General features: G+C 41.5%; 2 protein-coding genes across 2 annotated transcripts in view; one reads left to right on the top strand and one right to left on the bottom strand.

Annotated features, from left to right (window-relative positions):
• Positions 1-4,897, top strand: part of LOC111659018 (cadherin-related 23) — a 36,737-nt gene extending 31,840 nt beyond the window's left edge. The window contains exons 35-42 of the mRNA XM_087175491.1: positions 46-166; positions 261-340; positions 490-530; positions 674-734; positions 1,440-1,569; positions 1,844-1,963; positions 2,282-2,392; positions 3,026-4,897. Coding sequence (XP_087031617.1) covers positions 46-166; positions 261-340; positions 490-530; positions 674-734; positions 1,440-1,569; positions 1,844-1,963; positions 2,282-2,392; positions 3,026-3,367 — 1,006 coding nt within the window. The 3' untranslated portion in view covers positions 3,368-4,897. The remainder of the gene's footprint in view (positions 1-45; positions 167-260; positions 341-489; positions 531-673; positions 735-1,439; positions 1,570-1,843; positions 1,964-2,281; positions 2,393-3,025) is intronic.
• Positions 4,898-5,326: 429 nt separating this feature from the next.
• Positions 5,327-10,531, bottom strand: eif3l (eukaryotic translation initiation factor 3 subunit L). Its single transcript, XM_023411830.2, has 15 exons — positions 10,375-10,531; positions 10,009-10,039; positions 9,679-9,889; positions 9,485-9,564; positions 9,077-9,138; positions 8,898-8,967; positions 8,736-8,809; positions 8,348-8,519; positions 7,920-8,074; positions 7,571-7,741; positions 7,053-7,186; positions 6,521-6,694; positions 6,090-6,279; positions 5,831-5,911; positions 5,327-5,535 (listed from the first exon to the last, which is right to left on the bottom strand). Exons 1-15 carry the CDS (start codon positions 10,396-10,398, stop codon positions 5,458-5,460), a joined length of 1,707 nt encoding a protein of 568 aa, XP_023267598.1. The 5' UTR covers positions 10,399-10,531; the 3' UTR covers positions 5,327-5,457.
• Between the last annotated feature and the right edge of the window lie 1,627 nt (positions 10,532-12,158).

The raw sequence follows: 12,158 nt of genomic DNA, 5'->3' as shown, positions 1-12,158 counted from the left end.
AGTTTACATGAACTTACCTCTGTCCTGGCCTTTCATGTTTTGCAGAGTGATCCAGATGATCGATGAGAACAAGGAGCAGCTGAGAAACCTGTTCAGAAAATACAACGTTGTGGACGTTCAGCCCGCCGTCACTGACAAACTGCCCGACGACATCTCCACACTGCAGGTCTGTGAGGCTGGGACCTGCAGAAACCCACGGACTGTTGCGGGTGTTTTGTGTTTTGGTGCTGTTAAACTGTCTTTATTTTCCTCTTTTACAGCTGGTCATCATTATCCTGGCTGTGCTGCTGTGCTTCGCAGGAATTTTGTTTGTAACAATGAACTGGCATTATCGTAGAGTGTAAGAATCATTCAGTATTCTATAAAAGGGCAGTTTTGTATTGAAATAGATATGTGTTTTTTGTGTGTACTGAATCAGTCACGGACCATGTTTTCAGGCTCAGTATGAGCAGCCTTATCAACATGTTTATCTTCTCTTGACTGTTGCAGACACCAGAGGAAGCTGAAAGCCATCGTTGCAGGATCAACAGGTGAGAAGTGGCTTTGCTGACGGGACGGCCCCGCCAGCTGTTTACATCAGGATGTAGCTTCTACATGATAATGCAGAGAACAACATGTTACTTAACAAAGGCTGTTTTACTTACAATACAATTATTTATCCTACACCATCCAGGGAACCAGGGTCTAATGGATATCCTGGACATGCCCAACACTAATAAGTACTCTTTTGAGGGGTGAGATAATAGCTCATTTTATATCACTTTGTGTTGTTGTTCTACAAGTCTCATTCTCTCAAAATATTCTTTCCAGTTGTTGAGTATTAATCTGAAGATTTTCAGCAAATTCAAGTATAAAAAATATCTTTAATGGTAAATATACGGTATGTTAAAGAAAGAGTTTGACATTTTGGGATATACACTTACTGGCTTACTCGTTATCACCTTGAAGTTGCTAGGCAACCATCGGAGACTGCAGGAAGTCACAGCACTTTAAATATATTAAATATTTCCGAAATGTGAATTCCCCATCAAACCACAATATATTGTTTTTACATTTTATTTTTTTGCACAGGTTAACCAAACAAGGTATAACGTGTCTATTTAATTCCCTCTGTTCCATCTAAGGTAACTGCCTGTTGGCTGTGACTACATAGACATGGGAGTAGTGTCGCTCCCATCTAAGTCTCAGCAAGAAATCGAATAAGCGTGTTTCTCAAAATGTCACACAAGCAATTTAACATCCAAAAATTTAATTCAACTTTTTCAAAAAGCACTGGTAATATGCTGTTTGAACTTTAGAGTCCATAACATTAATCTCAAAAAAACAACTGAAAAAGCAGGTCAGTGTCAAAAATCTGATTTGAATTCTGATCTCTGAAGCACACCACAGTTCTTTTCTCATTTTATTGATGATGTGTATAATGCCATTTGCCTCTGTAGGGCTAATCCAGTGTGGCTGGACCCATTCTGTCGCAACCTGGAGCTGGCCGCCCAGGCTGACCACGAAGACGACCTGCCCGAGAACCTGAGTGAGATAACTGACCTGTGGAACAGCCCTGCACGCACTCATGTCAGTACTAACTTTAATCTGAGTTCCTATATATCTCACAACAATATTTTGGGGAGTTTAATAGATTATATTTTGCATCTGCAAGAAAGCATCTCAGAGCAACGCTAACCAGAGTCAAATTCCCTGTATGTACACACATACTTCCAATAAAGCTGATTCTAATAAAACCATCACTGAATTATTCACCATCACTGAATTATTCCTTTCCATTGCCCATTACACAGCTGTACCCTCACAATACTTTTAAGCAAGCACGTGGGTGTTGTCCTCACAGGGTACATTTGGTCGGGAGCCTCAAGCGAAGCCAGAGGATGATCGCTACTTGAGAGCAGCCATTCAGGAGTACGACAACATCGCTAAACTGGGCCAGATCATGAGGGAGGGGCCTATCAAGGTGAGACACCTGCATGTCAGATTACCCAGAGAAACGCACACAAATGAACACGTCCACAGCCAATCTCAGAGGCCTCTCTTTCGTTGGTCATGTACTCTCTCGTTCCATCCTTTCAAAACACATTGGGGGATGAGGTCAGAGGACGGAACCTAAGACCTCCACGAGTCCTGTGAAGAAAACAAAGAGAGAAACCTCAAAGACTTGAAGATAGGCTGTTGAGACCCAGATGCTTAGATCAGGGGCAAGAATCAATGCTGTGGATTCTCATTTATGAAGACTCTATGAGACTCTGTTTGATCCTAACTGCTGTCCTGTCAGGGTTCCCTGCTCAAGGTGGTCCTGGATGACTACCTGAGGCTGAAAAAGCTCTTTGCAGCTCGACTCGTCACCGTATCCACCAGCCAAGGAGATCACTCATCAATCACTGAGGTGGGCTCTGAAAAACGGATTATCAATCTGCACCCGCGGCTCCTGTCTGACACCGCTGGAGAGTGATCTTGCATTCCTTTGATTTCCCAGTCTGACGTCCTGTCCGCCGCTCTGGTGTGGCACCTCTTCTTCACTTCTGCTGTCTCTGCTTCCTTGAACCAGACCATGGGTCAAATAGAGTTTTCATTGTTGAGCTGAGGATGAAGTTCACCATAGAGAATTTCCCTGTTTAGAATCACTGGTAATTTTGCATTAAAAGAGCAGTTTCTACACTATATTTTTCTGAATTGCTTTGATGTGGAAACTCCCACCTTTGCAGTCCTCTCAAACAAGTTAATGCTAAGAATTATTGACAACTATTTAAACCAGGTCTGGTGTGGCATCCGTTATTCTCTGCTGATCTATTGTCTCACTACATTTACAAGTTGTTGTCTTTTACTCCAAGGGATCTACTGTTTTCTCTCCTGAAAGGTTTCCCTCTACTGCTTTACCTCTGTCCAGCCCTTCCTCAAAGCTATTTCTTACAAATCTGCTGTATTCCTGTCAACTTGATGCATTGTATAAAAGCTGTTATTCAGCAGCTTCATTCATTCTCATCTCATCAGTTCTTCTCCTCCTCTCCTTCTTCATCAGCTGATCCAGAGCGATCTGGACGACGACGAGGACGAGCGTCTGGGCATGGGCGGAGGTCGCGGTACTCTGCGTTTCAAGCACAAGCTTCCTGTGGAGCTGAAGGGTCCCGAAGGTGTGCACGTGGTCCACGGCAGCACAGGTACCCTCCTGACCTCTGACCTCAACAGCCTGCCAGAGGACGACCAGCGGGCCCTCGCACATTCTCTGGAGGCACTGAACGCTGACGGGGGGCTTTATTGTGAGCGTAACGCCCGCACAGAGTCGGCCAAGTCCACCCCGATGCACCGCCACAAGGACGGGGACACCGTGCCGGAGAGTCCCCTGGAGATCACAGAGTTATGACTAGCCGAGGCCTCGCTGGTCTGAGCACAACCATGACTCGTGTGTGTCCTTGTGCCTCCACACCGCCAGCCTGACAAGGTTAGGGAGGACTGGAGGAGGAGTGTGTGTAGTCTAGGGAACCTCATCAGCCAACCTCAGTGCATCAGTGAGACAGCCTGCAAGAGGATTTACTCTGGGTTGGTTTGAGTGGATCTTGTGTTGTAAACGGTCCCACTGTTGGTATTCAAGAGAGGGCTTCTTCAAATTTAGGGAAATGGAAAATCATAAGTAGGGCACTGGTCTTCAGTGAGACAAAATCAACTGATGTCATTGACTTTCATCCAAAGAGCTGAGTATAAAAGAAAGATTAAGCCTCCCTATGGGAGAAGCTTGTTGAACCATGACCTTATAATCGTCAACTGTGCCTCATTCTCACTAATCCTGTTGAAGTCATACCTGGACTGCAGACACTCATACAAACACAAATACACACACTCAAGAAAATTAAGCTACACACACTCAGACCAGCGGATGGCCATCAATGGGACACTGAGATAATGACACAATTCCTTATCGTGTTCTAATATTTTTTCTTTTTGCAAAAACGATGCAATCAATGCTGAAGGAGTGAGGACGGAACAGTCAGACTTTTGTCTTTCAGATATTAGATACATGTTGGTGTGATATTATAGATGGACTTTAAAATGCAGACAAGAGCACTTCCACTATTTTCCCCAGTGATGCTTAATGAGCGGAGGTTTCACCTTGAAGAAGAAGGGCCCCTGCGTAATTGTTAAAGTATTGTAGTAGTTTGATGGAAGAATCTTTCTGGATCAATAGCAACATGTCAAAACACTCCCTGTCTAAAGGGCAGCTCTGAACATTCAGACCTTTGTCCTGCTCTCCATTTTTAGCATGGACTCAGTCATGTACGAGGAGACTCGTCACTGAAATGTTGAATGAAGATGAATGAACATTGTCTCAGACTGGAGCCACGTGAAGAAAAAATGAAACTTTGAATCTTTTATGCGTAATTTGATATTAAAGGCAGTCAAAGAAAGCCTTGGAAATGACTTATAAATGGAATTTAAAAAAATAAAAAATTAATTATCCTGTTTTTATAGATATAAAGATGGCATTGTGCCCACAGAGACTTTACACTGCCACCTGAGGGAGTAAAAGAGTCATGCTCAAAATGAGCCATGTTTGCTTTATTTTTTTATTTTATAAAAAAAAAATAAAAAATGTGATGGAATCAAAAGATATTTTTGAAGAAAAATGCTGGCTTCCCAAAATAGGTAGGGAATAATTTTATTTTGGATGTTTGGAGTATGTGTATATTGTGCTATGGTGACATGTCGTTCTGTTTTCCTTTATATGACAACTGACACTGTTTCTGATGAGTGGTGTGTTTTTAAAATTAATTTTTTATATTCCCATTTTGTAAGTTCTTATTTCTTTGTCATTATTATCACCAGCCCCGAGGTCTGTGTTGGGAAATGTTGTTGGATGATATGTGATAATAAAAGAAATATGCAATGGCCTCAGTCAGTGGGATGACGGGGAAAGCAGCGAGATACAATGCCGCACCAATGCAGCAGAGTAAAGGAGCCTGGCAGACACTAAGAAAAGTCTGGATTCTCAGAAAACTTAATGACTCATGGCACCAGTAATTGTCTCCCTATGACAATTACAATGACTTGCTCTAGGCTGACTTCTCATGTACTCACAGGTCCAACATTTACAGACAATTCCAGACACAGACTCCAATAATAATGTGCCCAAAGTACATTGAATCGTGATGACTTTGCAGAAAAAAACACCATCTTAACATGTCTACACGTGTCATTTCCCTTTACTATAAATGTAAAATTCAGTGTGTCAAAACTTAGCATATGAGGCAGTGTAGGGTCTTGGCAAATACTGCTGTCTAGTGGTTGTTAAGAGTAACTGCGGAGGAACAAAAAAAACAATCATGGGTTTTAGCATAGCACTCCATCCTTTTATTGTTACCATGTTATATAGAAAAGTTTTCATCAATAATAGTTGTCAAAATGCTCAAAAGAGACTCAGGGTGCAGAGGACTCGGAGCTCTTCTTCACTGCTGGTGGTCAGACTGCTCGGGTCGTGGTGCTTGCTGCTGCCGCAGTTGTGCCAGTGGCGGGCATTTTCTTCAGTGTCCTGTTCAGCTGTAGAGAGACAGGCAACAATTTTTTTCAGTCTTTGACAGGCAGCCTTATGACAAAGAAATGATTTAAGAAGAAGGGTAGCGATAGAACTAACCACTGGCCATATATTTTTTCTACATCAATGTCAGTAACAATACATGGCTTTAAAAATCAAATCTTTTTTTCTGAAATAAAATTTAATGCAAAATGTATTAATTCATTAACAAAAAAAACTTCTAATTTCTTAAAACTAAAAGCAATTTCAAATTCCTGTACTCTTCCATTGTACCCAAAAGCAAAACTGATCACTACTCACCTCCTCAAACTTGTGAATCTGTCTGATGAAAAAGTCTCCATACCGGCGAGCAACTTTAGTGTCAGCAATGTGGATCATGTCCTGTGGAAGTGTTACAGAAAAATACAGAACTACTTAAAACAACATGCGTGAGCCATATAACCCCCTTATATTATTTACATACAACATGTGCAGTGTTTCAGGACCGCATGGTCCATCTGTTCCCTATTTATACTGTGTGACAATATAGAAAAGTCGGAGACATGTTTATTGAACACACCTTGTCAATGTAGAAGTCAACCTCAGACGCAGACTGGAACTCTCCATCCAGAGCTGAGATGCCGCTGGTCCACACCAGGTTCTTCATTTTGTGTTTGAAGACGAGAAGCTGAATACGGAACTCCTGCTCAGTCATGTCCAGGAATCCCGCCAGCTTGGCTACTGGCATGGTGGTGTACAGTTTCAAGAAGCTGGAAGACACATTGGGATTTAGAGGACATGTAAAGACATCCTGCTACCACATACAAGTCAATGGGCTTCTAAAAATAATAAGTGTTTCTGAAGGGCCAGATGGGTGGAAAAAACAAAAGATGTCCTACACCACTGCATCCAAAATTTCATTGTTTTTAGTTTTAATACCACTCAGTACAGGTATATTAACAATTCCACACACTCACTCACACACACACACAAGATAATAGTATGCTCTACCTGCGGATGGTGGAGAGCTGGGCCTGCTGCTGTACCTCCTCAGCAAAGACCTTCAGCTGCTGCTGGAAAGGTTCTTTGTGGTAGTTGGGGTGGACGTTGTCGTAGTTTGGCACCACAGGTGACAAGAACTTCGGACAGGCAAAGCTGAACAGTTCCTCAAAGACCTGCAGGTCTCTGATATGGAAAAGAGTTCACTTCATTAAAGGCGGTACTGCTGCTGCGCGCCACATGTAGGATGTGCAAAAATACCTAATTCCCCAAAACCTCAATTGAGTTAAATCTGGCCAAGCACTCAGACCCCACAATCAAATAGACACATTTTGTCCTTTGTACCTTACAGCATAACAGTAAAACATTTTATTTCTGTAATTTATGTTAATCTTGACAAGACAGAAAAGACAAAGGAGATTTTCTCTCTGTTGTTGGTCTTGTAAGAGCTAAAGGATTACACAAGAAATAACATGAATCTCCAAAAAGAGGCTGGACATCAAATACATTTGCTCCAGTGTAATGTCATGAATCTCTTTCTTACCCTTTCTGCATTCGCAGCATCTTGTCTCCGTACTTCTCCCTCAGCTGGGTGTGAATGCTCTCATCAATGCGCATCGGGTACATGGTGAGAGCGATGGCTAGCAGACCATGCATCTGCTCATTTTGTTTGTTAATCTACAAATAAATACAAATATAAAGACACTAATTGACTCTTCAGATATGTCAGCTTTCAAAAAGGCACCTTTTGAAAGTGAAACCAAGATGAGCACAGAGGTGTATAATTATCAACTAAGATAGATGTCTCCTAAAACTTTACAGATACTTAAAAGAAAAATTGTATAAAAACAATTACAAAAACTGAATGAAATAATGAATACATACATCACTGGATTTTAGAGGCAAATAAACAACCCTGGTTTTCAGACACCATTAGATGTCAACAGCAAGAACAACTTGATAGTTTCAAGTTCTTTAAGGGGGATGAGGGGGATAAGTGGAATAACGGATAACTTAAGCTAACAACTACACTGTTATCTAATAAGCACTGCTCTGACTGACCATCTCATATTTATACGTTGACCTCTGGAACATGTTTCTCGTCCTCTGGATGTAGAGCAGGATGTTGGCAAAGACTCGAATGGCATCCTGGTAGCGCCTCATCATCAGGTAGGCAAAACCCACATAGTAATAGGTGGTGATCTGGCACTCGGGTACACGGGAGTACATACTCTGAAAGACCGGAAACAAAATAGATAAAGGAGCGTGGACTAGACAGTATAAAAAAACAAGAAGATGTGGTCTAAAACCAATGGAATATAGCTTTAAAAAAAAATACTGAAAAAACAGAGAAAAAGTAGTATCATCACCAGTAGTACAAAGGCATGTTCCTCTATACATTAGATCTTACCTTCTTGTTGAGCTCAATGTTCTCTAGGACTTTGATGGCTTGGTAATAATCACCAAGCAGAGAGTGAAGCCTCAGGAGCCCCACCAAGCTGAAGTAACCCAACATCTTGTACAGGGAGTGACGCCCATATTCTCCAGCCACACTCTCTGGGTCTCCTGCAGCACGCCAACAAATATACAGATTATACATATGTTAGCTGCCTCACATAATGCCTAAGCTGAATACACTGAAGTTAATTTCAATGTACTCAGTTGAAGTTACTTAAACACTAGAAAAGGACCAAACTAATACAACTACAGTTTTACAGAACTATACATCTACAGAGAACCTAAACTGCACCTTACTGTTGTAACTTTAACAAGGTCTAGGGTCTATTAATTTAAATAATTCTGCAAGACAACAAATATCTCCAAAGATTTCTTCTTTACCTCCGCTGGTGTACACCTCAAGCTGGCGGTTGATGTTGCTCTTATCCACCAGGGAGTGGAGAACGTTGAGGACGCTGTGGACGTTCCAGATCTTTGGGTTGTTCCTCAGGAATTCGATCTCCTCCTCTGACTTCTTGGCTGTCTTACAGCGGTACTGACTGAAAGACTGGAACTGAAGAGGGGTATCTGGGTTAATTGCATGTAAACATACTTTCTACGGGATGCTAGATAGGAGTGATGTTAGCCAGACAGGCCATGTCGAAAAAAGCCAGAGGGAAAACTTCCCTCAAAATGGCTTTTATTCTATCACCGACTTTTACATGTTTGTCCATTTGTTATGGGCAAGTCTTGTTAAATGAGGATACATAAAGAATATAATTTACTATACCTGGTAGATGAACTCATCAATTATGTCCCAGAGCCACTGGTTTGGCAGCTCCAAGGGGGCTGGGCCATCAGCATCTGTTTACAATCACAAACATTCTCCTGTGACTCATCTTTCATCAATTGTTACGTTACACTTAATGTGAGAAATATTCTTGAAACTTACTGAGAATGTAGTTGAAGAGGTTGCAGTAATTGTAGTACGACTCAAACCTCTGGTCCAGAGTTGGCCCGCCCTAATTATCAAGAAAACAATACTTAGAACAAAATCCTGGAAAGGTTTTCGCAGGTTTCTCAGAAATAAAAGAGGAGGTCGATAACAGTTTATACTGAGCAGTTACTCACGCTGACTTTAGCGTAGATGTGTCTGTAGTACAGCTCCTTATAAAGGATTAGGAACACAGCATCTGTTAGAGATGAGAGGCAAACAACAACATGAAACATTTCCAATGCTGAACCACACAGGGATGACCTCATTTATCAGTAGACTGCAAAGCCTGTTTGAAAGAATAACACAGGTTTGTCAATTAATGCAACTGTAAACACAACAACATAATCGAAATCCACATTATTCTCTTGCCTTTAGTCTGATTGTACAATGACATGTACAAGTATCAGCTAATAACAGTGGAAACATTGGATGAACGTATATTTCATTTATCACAAGAAAAAGTTCAAGAATGACAAAATTTCTACACTGAAAAACAAACGATGGTGTTAGCTGCAGAAAAAACAGACAGAGGATTCACTCACCGTTGCCAACAAGTGATGCGATGCCCTCAGCCTCTGGCCATGGAGATGTCTTAAAGAAACGGTCAGTCAACTTGTTCCAGCTGAACCAGAACAAAATAGAAAAGGTAAGATACTCACCACACTAACATACAGATCTAATGTATCTGCTAAAAGAGGCAACAGCATCACAGTTTGGGGGGTGGGGGTGGTGTTACCTATTCTCATAGACGTCCTGAATCTCATAGATCTTCTGCTCAATGCTCTCGCTGGAGACACGGTTGGACTGCAGTTCATAAACTTTCTGATCGATCAAGTCAGAGATGGTTTTGTGGAAATACTGCAGGAAGTTCTTGATCACCTCTGGAATGACGTGGTAGGTCTGCTGCTCATACTGCCTCTCATAGGCCAGGTCGGCTTTAGGATCACCTGCAGGGAGATGGGAGAGTGAGGATGTGACACTGACCCACTGTAACAACAAAAGTTTATACATGAATGTTGACATCATGCATTAAGATAAATGAAGATAAATAGATGTTTGTACTAACCGGTGTGCAGGTCGTAATCGTAAGGATCGTACTGCGAGGAACAGAACAGTTAGACATTTTTTTTACTAATGCAAAGATAACATCTGTTTGTCAGTCAGGCAGTAATCAATTACATTGCCTACTTTGTCTAAAACGGTATCCTCTACCTAACAAGGAAACAAAACATTACAGATGCTGTGGTTTATTGGTTGCACCCTCTTCAGAAACGACAATCATTTTTATCATGCTAGCTCATCCCAAGCTACTGTTATGCCGGTTGACTTAAGCTAGCTATGCAGCTAACTGGCTAACCGGCTACCGCTAGCCAGCGTGTCACTATTATCATTAAAATGCTCAAATGTCTGCAAGAAAATTATGTATACTGACCTCTTCTTCGTCGTGGTATGACATGATGCTACTTATTAGTCCAAGTACGTAGATACCGGGGCGAAACAGGAGAAAGTGTGTTCTGCTAGCTAACGCAGCTAAACCACGCAGCTGGTACTGGAGAGACGACAGGGAACGGAAGGAACAAGCTGTGACGTACGAGTGAAACACGGCGGCATTGAAGCATTGTGGGAAATTGAGTGTTTGTGATAAATTTGGTAGAACGACAGTTGAAGAAGCCTTCCCTTTTTTAATCAACCATATTTTCGACTGATGTGTTTGCTTGATGAGCATCACCTGTTTTTCTTTTCTTCCCTGTCAAATAACTGCCCTTATACTTGACATGTCATTTTGCTTTTTAAGTCTTGCTAAACTGTCTCCAGCTGTCAACTCACAGTTTTCTGCAGCAGATATTTTGGCTTGTCGAAACATTTGAAACTAATTACATTAATAAAACATTTTGGCTTGTCATGGCAGGAAAATCAACACTGTTGTAAACATTAATTGCTCTGCTCCTGTAAGCCAAGCCAGTGAGGTCACATGCACAGTACAAGCGCCTTGAAATGTGTACACCTGTCAAAATGTCTGCCGTGAAAAGGGTCAGTTATGGCTTCATTTAGCAATTGAGTATAAAGAGTTAATAATGTTAATAAGTTAATAGCCTTATCAGTTACACCTGGGTTTGACAAGTCACATTTTGGGACCCATCATGAATCATAAATCAACATCATCGTTAGTCTTACTTATTTATTTCTTACTGTCTTTGCTGCCTTTGAATTTAAACATAAAAATGTGTGATTATTAGCCCACAAATGGGACAGTGATTTAAATTATCACTGCTTTATAAAACAGTGATCAAATCACTGATTGGCTGATTTGAATTATATAAACAAAACAAAGTGTGATTCGTGCAGCTTGCAGAATATAAAAGTAAATGGCAAACAGTTTACAGTATCCACGGTGATGATTATACAATATGCAAGGTTAAGTGGGCTGTGAGAACTTGTAACTACTCGTATATACCATTAGGTGGCGTTAAAGTCACAAGGTGTAATAATGAAGAAGGTTCAGATGGCCACAGGCTTGTCAAAGCTAAGTATGTAAAAAGATTAATGTGTGTATATTGACCATGTCTCATCCTCCAGCTTCAATGTTGATCATAATCATTTAATACTCGGAAATGGTTTGGCGTCCACTGCTTTGCGTGCAGTGTGATATTTAAACCAGTCAACAGGACAGACTGCTATATTATATGTGCTTTAGAATCTATAGACCAGATTGTATTGCATGTTTGTGTATTGTGTTCACTTAATGGGCGTTGGATAACTGTCCTAGACAAAGGGACAGAGATTGAATCGAGAAATTCCAAAAGGCTATACTGAAGTTCGTGTGTGTGGAGTGTCCAGTAGAATGAGCATTTGAGCGCAAACTTCGTTTCCTCTCAGACAGAAGCCTTTCTCATCCAACCCTCTCTTTACCAGTCGGACATCATCACAAGGTCCTCTGAAAGATGGGATTGTGGTTGTGGTTTTGAAGGAGAAGGAAAGGAAAAAAAGGGTGAAAGAGAAGAATACCTGACGTGTTTGCCTCAGCTACCAGCAGCAGACGGAGTCCCTCTAAACCTACACCTACCTACCTACCTACCTACCGGCTGGGGAACTGCCTGCATCCGATAAGGGATCTAGTCCACAAAATCAAGTGTGGAGGGAGGGGGTGTGGAGAAAAGAAGTCGAATTGGAGAGAGGGAGAAGAGACACCGAGGGAGGGGGAAAGGTCAGGGACAC

The sequence above is a fragment of the Seriola lalandi genome, unplaced genomic scaffold, assembly GCF_002814215.2.
Source record: "Seriola lalandi dorsalis isolate HSWRI2012SDOR001 ecotype SW California unplaced genomic scaffold, Sedor1 jcf7180002054470, whole genome shotgun sequence".
Taxonomy (NCBI): domain Eukaryota; kingdom Metazoa; phylum Chordata; class Actinopteri; order Carangiformes; family Carangidae; genus Seriola; species Seriola lalandi.
Note: the sequence above shows the minus strand (reverse complement) of the source record. Positions and strands in the feature narration are given on the sequence as shown.